The following is a 19,381-nucleotide window of genomic DNA, read 5'->3' as shown; positions in this document are numbered from 1 at the left end:
TGTTTCTGCTCAAGTCATGAGCCAATCAGCCTAACTGTGTACGCTTCCGTCTTTGTTAAACGCTTACCTCGCTCTTACACCTTGTAAAGCAGTAAAACGTGCAAAAAAGATTATGATTATTATTGGTGGCTATGCGCCTCTACTATAGTGTACTAAGTCGAATATAGTGTACTAGTGAATATAATCATCAGCCTATATTTATGTCCACTGCAGGACGAAGGCCTCTCCCTGCGCTACAAATTTCCTAACTTCATCAGCCCACCTAGTTTGCTGCCGTCCTCGACTGCGCTTCCCTTCTCTTGGTATCCATTCTGTAAATACAATCCACCAGTTATCCAATCTACGCATTACATGGATTGCCCAGCTCCAATTTTTTCTGTTAATGTCAATTAGAATATCGGTTATCCCCATTTGCTCTCTGATCCACACCGCTCTCTTCCTGTCTCTTAAGTAGCGAATATAGTGAGAGTCGAATATAGTGTATACAGTCGACTCTCATTAATACGACTTCTCCATAATTCGAACTCGCTAGAATGTCCCCGCGAGAAACCATGCATTGCTAACGAAGAAACACTCGTGTAGTTAGAACGCGAAAGCGTGCCGTTCGGTTGCGTCTCCTCATGAGCGCAGCGGTTACTAAGGCTTGAAAAACAAGAAATTCTGCAGACAGCGCTACTGCTTTCTTAGGTGTGAAGCTGTATTACATTACTTTTTCTTTACTGTTATTTTCAGACTTTCATAACTTTAATTTTACTTTCAGGTCAACGCTGAGGCAGAGTTTAAAATGTCGGCGCTCGTCACCGCACACCGGATAGAGTCGCGCTTCAAAAGCACTAAGCAAAAAAAAAAAAAAAAAAAAAAACATTGCAGACTGCCTCGAGTAATAAAAAAAATATTTGAATTCGTTCATGTTGCTGCCGTTTGTTAATTCGACCTTTCGGATAATTCGACCAAATCTTGCTATCCCGCTAGAATCCAATTAACAGGAGTCGACTTATTATGCAGCCATGAACGAAGGAAATCTGTGGCGCGATCTTACAACGGTTTGGAAATTGAACTGTTCGCTTGTTCTCGTGTGATTGATCAGAATTGTGCTTTCGTCAAGCGGCATTTATGGCCAATCATGCGAGGGCAAGCGAACGGTTCGCTTTTCGCCAACGCGCGTTTGCGGAAGCGCGCGCATCGACCCTTGCGCCGGCTGTCGGAGGCTAAAGAAACCAGAGAGAGCGCATTTCTCGGTTCGATTGCCGGTTTTGCAGCTTCTGCTGGCAACATGTTTATCCGGCCACCGCCGCTCGTCTTCAGTTCGGCGGTGTTGCTCTTCTGGTTTTGATTCTGCGTGTGTTCCTGAAAGAGCTCGTCGCACAAAAATGTCTTCGTCCGCGGGTCAGTGGCAGGTCGTAAGCGGCAAGTCGAGCAAGAATAAGTCGACGTCGACGGGCGGCGTCGGTGCCGGCGACGTCAAGATGTCCAAAGCCCAGAAGAAGAAGCTGGCCGAGAACATGCCGCGAATCGAGCCCCTAGGTGAGTCCACGTCACCCACGTGTGTGTGCGGACGACTTCCACGCGACGGCCGCGCTGGCCGGTGCCACGGCGACCTCCTGCTGAGCGCTGCGCACAAATTCAATCAGCGCTCCGGCGGGTCGCTTAGGTGCATAGCGTAGTGTAGAGCGCTGCGTGCTGCGACTTCCCGTGGGATCGGTCACTCAGAGTTGCGTAAACTGCTACGGCTTGCCGCTGTGATCGATGCAGTCGCAGATTTCCTAAACCAACTCAACAGAGCGATGACAGATGCAGTCGATGTCCGCTGCGAATGATGTGCTTCTGCTAAAGAAAAATGCGGGAGAAACGTACTTCCGAAACGCGGTAAACGCCTCAATGAACTTCATAATTATCGATCCCATATTTTTCTGCGGCACCTTACATGCAGTGAGCGATGACAGAACCTAAATCGGATTTTACAATCAGGTGACAGAGTCTACAATCAGGTTTTCGACTGGACGACATACAAGTGCTTTGACAGTCAATGTTGTTTACAAGTGCTACTTGACATTTCGGGGCGAGATTCGGCGATGTACGTCAAAGGGATCACGTAATTATGTGTTTCGCATTACAAGAGATCATGAAAAAGTGAACGGTGAAAAAAGAAAAAGCAAAACCGGGGGTGAAGAATGATCTCAAATGTACGTCAACGTTTCTAAAAGTCACCTACTCTTTCCCTCCCGATTCGCTTTATTTCTTTTGGTGTAAGTGTTCCACTATATTTTTTTACATCTATTTGTGTATGTGTATTTCGAAAGGCTATGAGCACACAAAGATGGCAAGCTTTTGAAAAGGATAGAGTTCGGTGGTGTGATGCTTGAACTTTTCAGAAAGAAGCATATCCTTGTCAGTTTCCTCCTCATTTCTTGCTAGAAGTCGTGAACTTGCCCTATTTCTGCTTTGACCTACATTCTGGCTTTTCTGATGCACAAGTGCTCAATTTCTTGATGTCAGGATGCTCCACACTACTGTAAGGAGCAAATTAAAGCACTTGCAGACACTGTTTTCATTAATTGAAGAATCAGGTCACTGACCAACTCAAACAGGACCCTGTGGCTATCTTAAAAGAATGGAAAAAAAAAAGGACCAGTGTCTTCTTTTGTAAGTTGCCACCACCACTTAACAGATAAGATTAACACGCAAAGGATGAGAAGATTACATTTGACAAGGATATCTTTGTATACAAGAATGTTGGCTGGCCTGTCTGAGAAACTTTAATTTTGTTGACCCCTTTTTCTTTGCAGTGACATAGCTGAAGGTTAGCAGGCACTGCAGAGTCAAAATATTGCTAAATAATACTACAAATGCTTTAATGCAATGACAGCAATAATGGTGCAGTCCCGTGGGGTTACTGGAGAGCTATGTTGGCATGGAATAGTTTGCCGTGACCAAATTTTATTATGTTGGCCCGTGATAGGTGATGAAGCAGTGAACTTGTTTAGTCTTACAGGTTCTTTGCATCATGCTTTGACACTACTGGCTGCCACATGTGATCTCCACACAAAGCCTGAAACAATAGAGCACACTTTCATTAGTGGCTGGCGAAGTACTGCAACAGAGGCAGAATTTGTTTCTTTTGACGTGCATATTAGATATCCTTATTTGAGTGATAAAAAAGTTGAGGAAAAGCCATTGGAGGACGATTATCAATGTCGGGAGATAGCTTCCCAGTGGACCTTCTGAGATGTGCTGCAGTGGACACTTATTGGTTAGCCCTATTGGTTAATACTATAAGGCATGTGGGTGCAGTCAACGCACTGCCGCTAAGATCGGCACGTGTTACAAACCACATTAAAGCCTTCGCAAAAACATACCTTTGCAGTGGTATCAGGATCAGCCCTCGAAGTCACTATATTTAATTAGAATGTCTGTCGGATTAGCCCTAGTTTACTTGGCCATACAGCTGTCCATGCAAACAGAAGGGGGGCTGGGGAAAGAAAATGAAATCTTCACTTTAAAAAATTGGTGCCCAGTGTTAGTTTGTATAGCATGAGCTGAGAACAGCTGGGGCAAGCGATGGAACATTTAGGTGGATAAATGAAATGAAGCAGTTGTCCAACCAATTCTCACAGTTCTGGCAATCTTGGTGTCAGGGATATAAAGAGGTGTAGTGGCTTGTCATTTGCTGTCAACTTTCATCGCATTCAATATGTTATATGAAGTTTGATGAGGCATTCTTCTTCTGCTGCACTGGCGAAGAGTGGAGGTGTCGAACACACTGAAAGCTCAGTTGAATATTTATATTCGTGAGCATATAGCACAGTATAATATCCATGGATGGTGCAGTTTACTTGTGGTACATGTAATTTTGATTATTAAAAATGCTGGTTAATTTAACCAAAATCTCAACCTTGGTCCTCTGCGTTGTTAATCCATATTGAAGCTACATAATTAAAACAGGAATTTTGGTTAATCCAGCCTTGTCGGCTTCCTAGGGCAAAGCAACATGGCCAATAACAGCTGATGAGGGGATATTCTTTAGGAATGAGTAATCAATGTGTGGCCTTTAAATTTCTTCAGCACACGTAAGACACTCTGGTGTATTGGATACATTGTCCAACTGAAAAGTGGCAAGGTGTTATAGCATCAGTGTCTTATCAGGGGCTCTGGTCAGTCTTTTTCTGCAGTCGTGGAATCATTTCCTCTTTTGGAAGTTGAAGTTTATTAATTGGGTTCCAAACATGTACAGTTAAGCTCACTGTTGAAGGGCAACACTCTAATATGCGGTTCTCACTCTGCTGGTGCTTTAGCTGCAAAAGCCATGTCAGTGCACTGCACCAGTGTCTAGAAGGATGCCACCAACCACAAGTTGTCTGCTGCAAAGCTTGGCGATTGCACACTTGTCAGAAAGGAAAACTTGCGCATGCTCTGCACTCATGTGTTCCCTTTAACAATGGACGACATCGTACATCTTTGAGGAGGAGGTAAAAAAAAGCTGCAACTATGACTTAGACGTTGGTGCCAGCTCCCACAGTAAGGCATGGTGTTACAGTAATCCTATGTTGTGTTCTCTCCAACTTTCTCTCAACTTCTAAAAACTTTCATGTGAAAACTTCCAACTTTCGCTCCCTCCAAAAAACTCTCTTTTTACAACGTCAGGGTCTTGGCCCCTAACAGTAATCGCCATCTGTCTTGTGCAATCTACCGCGGTAGTAGAGCGGCTATGGTGTTGTGCTGCTGAGGTCGTGATTTCTATCCCGGCTGCTGTGGCTGCATAAGGGTGGAATGAGATAACACTCATGTGCCATGCATTGCGTGCATGTTAAAGAAGCATAAGTTGTGAAAATTAATCCAGAGTCCCCTACTATGGCATATCTCATAATCAGATTGTGGTTTTGGCATGTAAAACCACAGAAATTAACTAATTTTGTCTTGTGTGCATTTTCTTTTTTTAACACTCGGGGCCTGCTATGTTTCTGTCAAGAATTCAAGATTCTGCCCACAGTAATACATACATGCTGTTTGTGACCTGAAAGCAGTGCTTAAAGTCAGGGGGGGCCCAGACCCACCTCAATATTTTAAAGAGGGGCTGCCCCCCCCCCCCCCCCCCCCCTCAGCGAGTAAACTGTAGCACTGCAGCACCCATTTGAAAAATGCTGGAAGTGATTTTTATTACCAGTAGGTGCCTTGTGCAGGGCAATTCTAACTTGCCAATTTTTCAATTTATGATTATTTAATGCTTCACTGATATATATATATATACACACACACACACACACACACACACACACACACACACACACACATGCACTGGTCGCTGCTATATTAGGGCCCCCCCCTCCCTCCAATGAAGGGAGACTTTAAGCCCTGCCTGAAAGTACTGGGCGCACAGCATTAAGAAAGGAAAAACTCGCATGATGGATGACGATTATTATATCGGGACAAGTTAAGTCCCAATTGGTTCAAATTATTTTATTGGAGTGTGGTACCTAAAGAAGTTACGAAAGTGACTTGTCCACTGCACTTGAAGCATTACTATTCCCTTCTACTTTTCTTTGGCGTCACCTGACTGTCAGTGACATTGTTTGTCTAAAATGAGATGATGGAAGGAACTGTCTAATTCAACACCTGCTCCCTGTTGCGCAAGTGCAGCCCCGCTGAAGGAGAGCACCACCCTGTACGAAGCCCTTCAAGAGAAGGAGGAGCAGAAGAAGCCCGCTGCCCCTCCTCCCAAGCCGGCTAAGAAGCCACCAAAGAAGAAGACAAAGGAAGCCGGCGCACAGCGGTCCACAAGCCTCAGTGCCCTGCTGAAACAGGTGCTCAGAGCTTGTGAAGGCTTCGTAAGGTGTTCTAGTAGTGCAAGTAATAACAAAAGACACACAAAAACACAAATACATGCACACGGAAACTTGTCTTTTTTGTGTTTGCTTGCAGTTGTGTTCCCACATGTACTACAAGAATACATTACGATGCCACACCAGCAAGCCCACATTGCAACTCTTGTCGACTAATTTTCTGAGGACTAGTCTAGCTATGCTATACCTTGTCATGGGCTTTATTAGTAATGGGTTACGAGCTATGTACAATCTGTTTCACATACTTTAGCATAAGAGCACATGCTTCAGCAGGTGTTAGCCAATCAGGAGCACAATTATGCAAATCTAGAGTTGCCAATTTTTTTAAGGTCAAGCAAATTTAGTTAACCTTGCCCTTCTCAGAGGTGTAATGACTGAAATGCAACAGCCATAGAGAACGAGAAGCTAGCTTAATCTCGTTCCAGCATCACCCAAGGGCATCCACTGGGGAGTGCTGAAATAAATTTCAGTTGGGCTCTCCCATGATCGCCTTCATAAAGTTGCAGACTTTACATGAACTTAACGTCATCTCCCTTGGTGTCACAGTGTCTTTGGTTGTTTTGAGCACCAGAGCATACTCTGTAGCTTTCACTCCAGTGAAATATAGTATGGATGCATGTGAAATGTTACCATAGTTGTCATCTTGCAGCTTACTTAGCTAAGAAAAAGCTATGTTATGAAGCTATGTTATGAAGTTATGAAGGTTGCATTGTGACATTTTTTTTTCTGTACACTGTATGATCAACTGCAAGCAGATGTGACTAGCTAGTTTGTGTCATCTTGCATTATGATTTAGGCGTGAAGTAGGGAAATGAAAGTGCCTCATTGTGTGCTAGTGTAGCATGATCGTGAGATGAGTTTTAACTCAAATTAATTAGGAGAAAGTTACAAAATGAGCACTGTTGTCATATTCTTGCTGTCATAAAATTGTGCCTGTTTTAAAGATGTTGTGGCAGTCTTGAGCTTAAAAAGACTGAACTATCGATTTGCATGAAAAGCACGAAGTACTTGTGGTAGTGTTTGGAGTCTTTTTAACAGCCCAGAAATTACAAAGTTTCAGTGTGCATCGACTGAAGCTAAAGAAGCCTATAAATTGATTGCACAAATTGAGTCAGTTTGCCAAATCCTACAGCCTGTGCATTGATACCTTCTCAGGTGTCAGCTTCTGAGGTCTCTCAGCTGGTGTTAGAGGACCGGTTGCGCTTCCCGACAAATCCTCTTTTGTGGGCCAAGGACCTGGTGTTCTACCTGAACAGCCAGCTAGACGGGGCACCCTCTGCTGAGTCCCAGCCCCCCTTTGAAGGACGACCAGTTGGTATGTTTGTGTTACCCACTTGTGGTGCTGTTTGGGTTTACAGTCAAAAGGGATGCAACCTGCATAGTTCTCTAGTTTATAACAAAATACATGATGCCCAGAACACATGGCCACACTAACAACATGGACTTTAATTATGTGGGCATTGACCCTCTGTTATAGCATTGCTGAGATATCGTATTGTTGACCTCTTTGTGTAAGATCTGAGGCTACTTTTATTCAATGGTGTTGCTTGCCCTGCATGTCTTTCGTTGTGCTCTCATAACTTCTGATAGTTGCTTGTTGACGCAGTTGTGTGCACTCAGTATGTTTACGTTTGTTTCGGCTTGTGCATTGGCCTGTCATTTGAGGTTTTCAAATGCTTCCATTATAGCACATGCTGTGGGCTTGTAGTGCAAGTGGAAAACCTGTAGGCGAGGAAGTTGATAGCAACTTGCCTGACTGGGAAAAGACATTATGTGGCACTTACTCTGTAAGCCACAAGCAAAATGTAGCTTGTTTGATACCTTGGCCTTGTGCGGGAGCCTTGTCCAGAATGAGATGCTGGGCTAAAACCTATGCATTGCTTTCAGGTGAACTTTAGTACATGGATTCACCTATTCTCAATCAATGGTTTACGTTGACGCTGTTGAGAATAATCACTATAATTTGTTTTATGTTTGTTTATACGGCGAAATGGCGGCGATATGACGGCAGCCGGCAGCACATTGAGTAGAGGGAGAGTGTACTAGACAACATGGAGAAACGAATGAACACAAGCACGTCGCTGTTGTCGAGAGTATGTACAGTTTACACATGTCAAGTGGTAAAAATACTTTATTGAATAATCAATAACACTCATATATAGTGTTTTTAGAGCATTTTGGTTCGATTTGTTTTTTCTAACCATGAGTACGAGCACACTGTGAACGAGAGGGCATGTTCGCGCTGTTTCCGCTTCCGTAGCTCAAAGGCCATTGAGATTTCGATAGAGTTGTGGAGTGCTCCGTTGACTCGATAGACTATTGACTCGACGGCCTTCGAAACCGCTCGTGTAGCAGTTCGAACTTGACCTTTGAGTCAACTGACTATCGGTTGGAAGGCCTTCGAAACGCCCGTGTGACACGGGTATAATAAATATTCAAAATAAAGGATTGGGCTAGTTCATACTGTACATTCTGAAGCCTTTTCTGTTTTCCTGATGTAGTTTTCCTGCACTCTCGGAAGTAATGAAGTTTTAAATTCAGAACTTTGTGTATCCCCTTTTCACGAGTGCTGTGAAAGTCCCAAAATGCTGTCTAGTTGCTTCTGTGAACAGTAACCACGATGAAGCATTTTCTTGAAAGAGTACTGATATGTATTTTCAAAGGATGAATTTTGAAGATTGGAAAATGCTTACAAGATATTTTAGTTTGATGCCAACCTTGTGCTTGCAAGGCTGTGCCTGGAGTCATGGGCATTATTGTGACATCAAAGCACAGAGCAAAATTTGCCGACGTCATGACGACATTGCTCCTAGATAAGCAGTAGTGCTTCACGCATTTCTTTCGCCTGCACTGGCGTGCGGCAGGCTCAGTGACCACAGGAATGGACCGAGCCTGTGTATAACGTTTTCATGATGCACCCTCCTTCTAAGTACCAAAATAGAGACTTCTTCATGGAAACGAGTATTATAGTTTATTATTTAGGCCATTCTGACACTTGCCACAATTTCGTTCCAGGCTGTAAAGGGCTTATATTTTTATTTAACTAAAGATAATTAAAAGTCCGAAATATCATATCAGCCCTCCTTTAATGCTCTCTGGTATATTGGACACTTTTATTTTCAGTCTAACGACTGAAAATCCGGACATACGTCAACTGGATGTACACCCGTGAGGAAAAAGTATACGGCCCAGGGATTGCGCGATAAAACTGATTTTCTCCTCTGCCTGTGAATGTAACACGAAATTAAAGACTGCAGTTCAAGCTTGGCATTGCAAAATTTCCAGTACACTCATCAATTTCAGCTTATGTATCTTAATGACCAAGAAATTTAGTTTTTCCGGTGACCCTGTGTTCTGTATACTTTTGTTCACGGGTATACATCTTGGTAACCTCCCTGCCTTGCCTTGTTTTCAGTGAAACATGCATTTCTTGCTTTCTTGGGCACATTGTTTGTCAGTCTGCATTGGGCTTTCTCCTCACAGTTTTCCTCCATCTGTGTGTTTCTTATGAAATGCCATGCATTCACGTGCAGGGTTTCCCCTAAATGAGCTGCAGGCAGAGGTACGCCGTCAACTGGAGGATGTGGTAGCTGGAACCACTGACGATGCTCGCTCCCTCCTCTGGGACCACTGCCTAAATGGAGCCCTGCAGGCACTGGCGGCCCCCTCTGGTGGCCAAAATAACGGCAGCAGCAGTGTAGTTGGCTTCCTGGTCTGCCTGCAGCTGCTCGCTTCGAGACACCCGCACATAGTCACAAATGCCTTACCAAAGGTGCTGATCATTGCTGTTGTACCATTGGCATGCCACATGTCTAGTATTAACATGTTCTTTACAGTATCTTCAGTGTGCACATACTGTACATATTGAACTGCTGTACATACTGTACAGTATGTTCTCTACAGTATGTTTTGGTGTCTCCCACCACTGCGCTCTGCACATGCTCTTCCATAAAGACAGCAGGTAGAACTGTAACATGTGGCAGCTGCACTTGCATGTTGTGACAAAGATAAATGTATATTAAAAGTTGCACTAGCATATTGGGATAAAATGTCCACAATGTGGTTGGCAAAGCACTAGAAGAACAATGCACCGATTAAAACCTACTGGAAACCAAACATACTGGGTTGAGTTTGTTGAGCTCAGCTGAGACTCTAAGGTCCCGTGGTGGGCTGACTTTTGGTGGCATAGGAGAGAGGAAAGATGAAGGCTTTATGGAGACTTGGCTTGCAAAGGCTGGATGTGTGATGACATGCTCACTCCTAATTTCCTTCCTCACTGCAAGGATGACTTGCCAGTTTCCTCCTAGCTGCAGCTATTCACACGTGATAGCACTGGGAACTCATATTGTGTAGTGTACCTGTATAGTATGGCACTAATTTGATGGTGTTTTGCAAGCCAACTTTTCGTTTTGTTTTGCCTTTGCTTCATCCAGTCTATGGTTATAGCAATTCTTAAGGTTAGGTCTTTCTGGGTTGACATTCTTTTCACTGAGAGCTGCTGACAAGCGTGATGCACCACTTGCCAGCATGCTTTTAGTTGCAGCTGCTTCCACAAGGTGGCACTAGGAACTCTGTGGTGTTGGGTTTTCTGTATACCTTCAGAGGGAGCTGATTTGTACATGCGCTTTCCACATGCTGCTTGTGCCATTATGTGGAATTTTAGTGTTCAGCAAACGTGCACTGATTACAGCAGCATCTGTAGCATTGTCAGTGCTGGTGCCTTTGGCTTTATGTTCATGTTCACCTACTGCAATGGCTCTGCCTTAGTGCTTGCAATATCAGTTCGAGTCATGGAAACGCTGCAGCCACTTTGCTCTACGAAATTACATTCAAACGTACCTCGATGTAGCGAACTCGGATAAAACAAAGTAAACAAAGACGTTTCTTACTGATATTAGCGTGCAACAGCCATGGGATATAACAAATGTGCTATTTTAATGTTGCACGCAACTTCATTATAACAGGGTTCAACTGTATAACTATTGATGCTTTTCTTTACTGTTGCGTACATATATAGTATGGCTGATTCTTAAAGGAAACACCTAAATAGTATTCAACCGTACTTGAACTTATCATCAACTTCGTAGGAAAGAAGTGCTGGTGGATATGACTGACATGTTAGGTAATCTATACTGGTAAAAAAGCGTTGCTGAGGCCTTTGTGTCAAAACTGAGCTCTAACGAGCCCCAAGATACGAACTTGGTGTTCTACTTGACTGTCTGTTTTTCGTCCTTGCAGCTGAAGAACCTGCGATCTCAGCACCAGGGACGTCCCATGGCATGCCTGACTCTGCTCTGGGCTGCCTCCCAGGCAGGACTGTCCAGCCTTGGTGCAGGACTGGCTGGTCAGTCGCTACGTAGCATTTTTCTGCGGCCTCTGCCCAATAGCAAGCCTTGATTGGTGTGAAGATGATCCGCCAAGACTTTCCTAAAAAAGTTGAACATGGCAAATACATTAAGAAGTTACTGAGACTTTACTAAAAATATGGACATAACAAAAAGTTGAACGGGCATAGGTGGCACTTGTTCATCCTTTTGCAGCATTTGCGCTTTAGTAAAACCTTTGCAGGGTGCACCAATTCAAAACAAGCTAACCTAACGTGACAGAAAGTTCAGCTAGTTGGTTAGAAAGTTGGCTAGTTGGAATCTAGCCCAACCTTCTTTGCTTGCTTAAACTTATGGAAGGTGGTGTGGCTCTTTCTCTCATCCTGGAATGGTATCTGAATAGTGCAGCAAAACATGGACACAAGAAGAAACGAAGATGAAGACTAGCGCTTGTCTTTGTCTTCGTTTCATCTTGTGTCCATGTTTTCATTTTGTCCAACTTTTTTGTTTAGCAATCGCAAGGAGCCTGGAAGTTATTTGTTTCCTTACGAAGCTTTCTAATGTGCAGTGTGGCTGGAACTGCTGATGCCGGTGGTGGGGACGCGGGCGTACGCGCCGTATGCCATCGACTTCTTGTCGACGCTGCTCTCTCGCCACCCGGCTTCAAAGAATGGAGATGCAAACGCCGGCCGTGCCTGTAATCTTGGCGTGCGGTCTCTCTTCCCGTTGCTGGACGCCGTGTACGGCGTTGGAGGCCGCCTGCCGCTATCGCCAGAGCGGGAGCGTGCCCTGCGCGACCAGTTGTATCCGCGGATGCGTGATCTGTGTTATGCGGCTGAAGCTAGCCGCAGTGCCTACTTCCCCTCGTACCTGCGTCGGCTCGGTACTGGCTCAGCTCAGCTGAATGCTGAGGTGAGTGCACACTTGACATCCACTGCTGTACTACTGTTAATAATAGATGCTTCTTTTGTCAAGTACAGTGACCGGTCTTTTTCATTCTAACTACCTTAAAAGCATGTTTTGCACTTACTGATGCATTGCTGGCACTAAAATTTTCCACAATGATTGCTCCTCTTGGATTGCATTACTTCATTATTATGACTTGGCATTGTTGCTTGCCCGGTTCGTCCAGAAAAAAAAACAGAAAAACTATGGTAGTATGTGCACCCTGATATCGGAGAAGTGAGCTGCTGTAGTTACATACCGTATTTGCACGATTCTACCGCACCACCGATTGTAACGTGCAGTTATATTGTTGCTCGAATATCGAAAAACATAACTTGGGGACAATACTACCGTGCACATCAAGTAATGAAACCTAAGTTGGCGTGTACCATGTTGAAACGATTTTGTGGAGATACAAACGCACACAGATACGCACACAGCTTAATCTTAGCGGTTAGTAGCTATCGGACTTCAACAACACCTCCTTTTCGCTGTCTACCGAGCACAAAAAGTCATCTTCAGTTCCATTTAGCGCATTAGAAATGCCACACTTCTGGAGGCTCGCGTAAGCATCGTCTGTGGGAGGGCATTCCACGCACCATGGGCCCACCTTGCGATGTCTCCGAGCGTCACTTTCTTCAGACGACCCGTTCGATGACAGTGTGGCTAGCTACCTTGCAGTGAGTTTTTTTTAATTTTTAGTAGAATTAGTTACGATTGTAACATGCACGCAAATGTGAACTTTTTATTCAAAAAAGGTGCGCAGTAGAATCGTGCAAATACTGTAAAACTGGTTTGGCACCTGTCGACATGTTGTCCAGACAATCTAAGGAAGCAATGATGCAAAATGTTTTATTGAATGCTGCGGACTGAATAATGTAATCTTGGTTGCAAGATCTGTGTGGAAATAAATCATACAACCTTGTTTTAAGGTTGCTAGAATATATGTGCAGGTACCTGCACATCCAGCGCTTACTTGGCTTCTTGGTGCTGAAGTGTTCATCACTGTCATCCTGCTTACTGTGTGGGGATTGAGGGTTGCGCCGGCATGATCGCGCGCGCTTCGCCTGCTCTGCCATCCCTCGCCATCGTTCCCCGCTGGCCTCCTTCTCCGCCCACGCCGCCTAACCGGTTCCCGCGGTGGCGCTGCGCACGCGGCGGTTGGCGGTGGGGGCGGAGCGCTGACGTCACTACGCGGCCGGTGGTCGGCCGCTAGCGGGGAAGCGTGGACTTCTCTCCGGGACCAGCGCACGGTACGTTCATGCTTTCCTCTCGTCCGCCGACACCTTTGTGACTAGGACTGGAGCTCGCGCACGTGGCCTTTGCCCGTGCGGGGAGCGCGTACTTTGTGCTGATCCTTTCCCGACGCTAAGCCGACGAGCGGTGCCATTAGTGCTCGCGCGAGGTCGTACCCTCGCCGAGCCGCACTTGCCGAAAGCCTAAGCCGAAGGATATTGCCCGTGCTCTCGCGAGTTGACCCATTGGTTATCGCCAGAGCAAGTAGCATAGCCGCCGGGACTTTTCCTAGCGGCGTGTCCCAGCTTGAGCCTGTGCTCTCGCCGCGACGTGCTATAGGCGCCTGTTATTGTATTTTCGCCCTGGTGCGGGACCCCTTTGGCTCCCCTCCGTGCGGGCGTTTGTGCAGTGCTGGTGCCGACGGTTTCAGTAAACGGTTTCCGTCAACTCAGGGCTTTACTGTGTTTTTGCGTGCGTCGCTCGGTAGCCCCTTGCGGCCTCTGAGCTCGCGCGCGAGCGGTGCTGGAGGCGACGGCTGACGCGGCCCTGTGGCTCGCTAAGCTCGAACCCGCGGTGGTTGGTCTCCTGTGAGACACCAAGAACCCACACTGGCGCCCAACGCGGATTCAAAGGCTCATTAAGCCTTTGTCTGTGCTTAGCCGAGTCAATACGCCTTAGCGAATTGGACTCGCCGCGTTATGTCTGCTAGGCGTAGTGACCTTTGTCCTTTGTTAGTGCTAGCAGACGCCGCGTTGCTCGAGAACGGGGCCAGGGCCCCCCTTGAGCAGCGCACTCCTGCACCCTCGCTTGTAACGACCCCCTGTGGGGACGGCAACGTGAGGCGCTACGTACCAGCTCCCTTTGGAGCAGTAGCGTTGTTTGAAAACGGGGCCAGAGCCCTCTCCGAACAGTGCACACGGGCACATTCGTCTGCCACGGCTCCCTTTGGAATGCCAAGCAGTGCGATGTCGCAGCGCTCCCGATCATGGACTCCTTCGGGAGTAAACGGAGCGCAGCGCGGAAACGGGGCCTTAGCCCTCTCCGACTTTTGCCCGTTGGCTGCTTGTCAATTGAACAGCCAAAACCAGTGGTATGCCGCGGCCCCCTGTGGGGAACCTTCAATCACGGCGACCACGAATTCCGCTCATACGTCTCCCTTTGGAGTACACTCGGTGGCGCCCAGTGGCACACCGATCGAGCACGCGCCTGTTTTGTCAACGCTGGCTGCAAGCGGCCTAAGCAATTCACGTATAGCTGCCTCAAGTGGCAGCTGTGAACGACAGCAGGCGCACCCCGCTAGGAGCCCTTTTTGCTCTGGGGACGGCGGCGCGCCGGCCGGTATCCCTGTGGAAACCGCGCCACTGATCGAGCTGGACGTCAGTTCATCCTTGCTCGATCGCGCCGCTAACGCGCCAACGGCTCCCTTTGGAGCAGGCGCACAGACGCTGTTGCATAATGCCGCCGAAATGATCCAGGCGCTCTCTGGGGCAGTTAAAACGCTGTCGGCTGTTCCGAAATGCGCTCACCCCGCTGTACGGTTGGCAGTCCCGACCTACAGCGGATACGGTGACCTGCTTAGTGCCAGGGACTACTGTTACTCCCTCGCACGCTACCAGAGAGCTCTGGGTTTGAACGATCAGGATGTACTCGGACGCGTCGTCCCTGTTGCACTCACTGACTCGGCGGCTAGGTGGTACAGGCTTTCCGGACACCGTGCAACAACCCTCGAGGAGTTCCGCGCGGCATTCCTGCGTGAATTCCTACCCGCTGACTACGAGAGTAGGATGCGACGAGAGCTTGGGCTACGTACACAGGCTCCTGATGAGTCGCTTCAGGAGTACGTACGGGCGATGGAAGACCTTTTCTTAGTCGCCGAGCCCAATGCCTCGAACGAGGAACGCGTCGAACGGGTGATCAGGCAGGCACATCCGACCTTTTCGGCGTACCTGCGCGGCGGCCGCTTCCGAAATCTGGAGGAATTAGCCGCCGAGGCAAAGCGCATTCAAGGCGACATTATCGCCGCGCGCGCCTATCGCCCACCGCCGCCCGCCAGCGAGGCCCTTGAGCCGAGCTGCGCGTGGAGAGGGCCTGAGCCCTTTCCCCAACGGCAACAACCCGGCCAAGCTGCCTTTGCGGCTGCAAGCGGGTGTGTTTGGGAGCTGAGCGCGCGCGCTCTCGACCCCTACACGCACGGGAGACGGGCAGCCTGTGCTGAGCCACCGACCGAAACGCATGCGCAGGGACGCTTTTCGACCCAGCGCATCGCGGAGGGAAACGCTCGTTATCGGCCCATTGGCCAAGCGGCGAGCCGACCCCGGCAGGGAGCTGAGGCTGCTCCGCCTCGGGAAAGATACCGCGGCGGAGTACGCTGTTTTCGCTGCCAACAACGAGGGCACATTGCAAGGGATTGCACCGCGCCCCGGTCTCCTGGAAGGCCGGGAAACGGGATAGCAGGTCGCTCGCGAAGGCACGAGTGACCGAACCTTTGCTTGTTCCCTCGGCGTACCGAGCAGGTTGTGTTGCTTGGTTGGTTGTACGCACGCGCCGTTTATTCCGGTGACCATTGCCGGCCGCGAATTTTCGGCGCTGCTGGACACGGGCGCAAGCGCTTCGTTGTTCGGCGAACAGGTTTTGTCCCACTTGCAAAAGCACGCAGTGCGCTTGCGGGACTGCCGAACGACGTTCAATCTTGCGAAAGGCGTGGCCCATTCGGCTGGCGCCGCAAGGCTGACTGTCAGGTGGGGAGAGCGAATGAGACGCACGCGTTTCGTTCATCTCCCAGGGCTCAGTGTTCCTGTGATTCTCGGCAGGGACTTTCTCCTTAAAACTGGGATCGTTGTGGACATTGCGAATGGCGGCTATCGCGACGGTCAGTTCACGTTGCTAAAGCCGTTCATCAGCCCGCCGGCGTCCGATTCTGCCTGTGCAGATGAGGCGTCGGAGTCGTGTCGCGCGCCGAGTTCGGGGGCAAGCCCCCGAGCTTCGCGCTCGCCCGCTCATGGTCCCCTTTGGGATCGAGAGGCACGGCACGAACCGTGTCGCGCGCAGAATTCAGGGGCAAGCCCCTGCGCTATGCGCTTGTCGACTCACAATCCCCAGTGGGATAGAGCGACACGGCACGAAGAGGCACTACATCTAAGTGCTAACGTGGTAGCTGACGCGCTATCTCGTGCCCCATTGTCCACCCAGAGTTTTTCTCCAGGTACAACAGCCGCTGCCGGTGCCTTAGCGCCAGCTAGCGTCGGGGGCGAAACGAGCGGAGAGAGAGGCGAGTCCGCAAGCGGGCAAACCTGTTTCTCCGCGCTCCAGGCAAGCAGCGCGCCGGAAAGCGTGTGTGCGGGGGAGCTTCTCGAAAGCGAACCCATGACGCCGATGGCTGCAGTCCTGAGTGGGGACGAGACCAACCTCCCCTTTGGGAGAATTGGAATCGCTTTCAGCAGGCAAGAGCTACTGAAGGCCCAGCAAATTGATCCGTTTTGTCGCGGAGTGAGCGACGGTCTCAGGGAGACGGAGCGCCGAGACGCTGCTGGTATTGCGGCGGGCGCAGGGGGGCCGGAAACAGCGTGTGTCGCTGAGTCCCCCGCGGATTTATATTTGCTGGATCATGATGGGCTCCTGCTGAAATACATAGCCACCGATGATGACGCTGTGGACCCGTTTAAGGTGGTTATCCCCAAAAGTCTGAGAAGCGCACTGTTGCGATGTTCTCATGACGAACCCTTGGCCGGTCATTTGAGTGGCTCTAAAGTTTTTGCGAAACTAAGCCAAACTGTGACCTGGCCTGGCATAAAGCGTGACATTTTTCGCTATTGCCGTTCCTGCCATGTCTGTCAAATGGTGAAATCAAGGGGTGGCAAGCCGCCCGGGCTGATGAAACCAATCGACAGTGAGCGTCCGTGGCAAGTGGCCACCTGCGATCTTATGGGGCCTTTCCCCAGGAGTAAGCAGGGGTTCACACACCTGATGGTAGTCGTTGATCATTTTTCTAAATGGGTGGAACTGTTTCCGCTTCGTAAAGTGACAGCGCGAGCGGTGCTGGAAAGGCTACAGGAAGTGTTTTGTCGGTTCGGCTTTCCGAAACGACTGATTACGGACAACGCGTCCTATTTCACCGCTCGGGTGTTTGGTGCTACGTGCCGTTCCCTGGGAATTAATCACTGCACCACTTCGCCCTACCATCCCCAGTCCAATTTGACGGAGAGACTCAATAGAACTCTTAAACCAATGTTAGCGGCCTTTGCCGAACGTCAAAAGGATTGGGCAGACCACTTGAGTGAGCTCGCGTTCGCAGTCCGAACCTCCGAGAATCGCTCAACTGGTTTCTCTCCCGCCTTTCTCAATTTTGGAAGGGAGTTGGCTAATCCGGTGACCAGTGTCATGCAATGCCAGCTCGGGGACGAGGAAGCGCCGGCAGACTGTTCTGCTTACGCTTCAGCACTTCGGGACAGGCTTTGTCGGGCTCTCTGTAGAGCAAGGCAGAGTTTGGCGTCGGCCAGGGCCCAGCAGAAGGCTCAATACGACCGGAAGCATCGCCATCTTTCATTTAAGGTAGGTGATCTTGTCCTGAAGCGCAACCACGCTCTTAGCGATGCGACCAAGGGGTTCTCAGCCTCGCTCGCTCCTAAGTGGCTGGGTCCGTACCGAGTAGAGAAAGTTTGGTCTCCACTCGCGTACTTGCTGAAGGATCCCTCTTCGGGAAAACTCAGCCGTGCCCATATCGCCGACCTGAAGGCCTTTGCGTCACGGTCCGACGAGCTTGCGCCAGTGCCCAGTGGCATTGCGCGCAAGCAACGGGGCACACCCGGAGCAACGGACCGCATTCGGACCACGCACCGGTACAATCTGAGGAAGCGGTCACCTGTGTGATTTCGCGCCGGACGACGGACTGTTCCGCAACCGAAGGCCCTCAGTAAAATGCGTAGACTCAGTGGGCTAGCTTCTTTGCGGCCAGTGCACGAAAAGAAGCTAGTCCCAGCCCAGTGTATTGCAAGTGTGTTTATGTAGTGTTTTAACAGTGTGCATTTTTTTTTTTCCTTTTTTTTTAAAGTACGCAGGCTGAGTGTACTATTTTTTTAAGTTGTGTTTAATTTTCGCGTGTACAGCCTTATAGTTTAATTCATTACGTGTTTTTTTTTTTTTCTTGTACGTAGACGGTGAAGATTTTTTTTTTCTTGTTCTTTTCTTTTTCCTTTTTTTTTTCTTTGCCGAGAAGGGGGTTGTTGATTTGCGCGGTTGTCAGGCGCGGGGAGGACAATGGTCCCATTGACTCGTCGGTGTGAGGGGGACGAAGGACGCTTTGCGCCTTCTATGGCGCGGCGCGTTGTGTACGGCGATGAGCATGGCGGTGTTTGGGAGTGTTGCGCAGCCACGGTGAAAACCGCAAGGAGTGTGTGCGTGCGTGTGTGTGTGCGCGTGCGTGCGTGGTGCCTGTTGCTCTTCGAAGCAACCAGAAGTCGCACCAACTGCAGCATCGGACCATCGTGGACACTGAAGGTGGACGGGGTCACTGACCCTCTGACGTCAGACCGAGAGACCAGCTCTCTGCAGTCGCCGCCGCCGTGCGAACGCCTTGCAGCCACGGTTGTGGCTGCCCCTTTCATCTTGGCTCCGGCGGCGTGGCCAGCTGACCCGGCAGTGTCCTGCCCCATCCGGCTGGAGTTCGGGACCGCCACCACCACGAAAGCAACAACTCCGATCTACCAACGGTGAGCCCGTTCCTGCAATCGAGACTGCCCTCGAGACTCCTACGTCTTCGGCCACCGCCCCTAGCCACAGAACTTTACGCGCCGCTTCCCCTTCGCACCTTGGACACTGTCCCGCGCCAGCGGCCGACTATTTTGTTAATATTTCTCCCCCCTCTCGCGGCAATTTTTTTTTTGTATTATAGAGCGTAGCAGTTTAATTTTTTATTTTCCCACGATCCTTGTATATAATTATTATTTTTATAGTGCATGAAAGTGTTTTGTTTTATATGTCGGAACGCGGTGTTTTAAGAGTACTTGCTGGGCTGAGGTTAGCATTTAGCTTGTGCATGAAAGA

The 19,381-nt window shown here is 48.8% G+C and overlaps 1 protein-coding gene across 1 annotated transcript in view; it reads left to right on the top strand.

Annotated features, from left to right (window-relative positions):
* The first annotated feature begins 1,266 nt into the window (after positions 1-1,266).
* Positions 1,267-19,381, top strand: part of LOC119466439 (transmembrane protein 214) — a 33,271-nt gene continuing 15,156 nt past the window's right edge. The window contains exons 1-6 of the mRNA XM_037726951.2: positions 1,267-1,524; positions 5,635-5,798; positions 6,993-7,152; positions 9,371-9,609; positions 11,076-11,181; positions 11,730-12,073. Coding sequence (XP_037582879.1) covers positions 1,371-1,524; positions 5,635-5,798; positions 6,993-7,152; positions 9,371-9,609; positions 11,076-11,181; positions 11,730-12,073 — 1,167 coding nt within the window. The 5' untranslated portion in view covers positions 1,267-1,370. The remainder of the gene's footprint in view (positions 1,525-5,634; positions 5,799-6,992; positions 7,153-9,370; positions 9,610-11,075; positions 11,182-11,729; positions 12,074-19,381) is intronic.

This window comes from Dermacentor silvarum, chromosome 10 (assembly GCF_013339745.2).
Source record: "Dermacentor silvarum isolate Dsil-2018 chromosome 10, BIME_Dsil_1.4, whole genome shotgun sequence".
In the NCBI taxonomy this organism is placed as follows: domain Eukaryota; kingdom Metazoa; phylum Arthropoda; class Arachnida; order Ixodida; family Ixodidae; genus Dermacentor; species Dermacentor silvarum.
The sequence above is the reverse complement of the archived record's forward strand: the minus strand, read 5'-3'. Positions and strand labels throughout refer to the sequence as shown.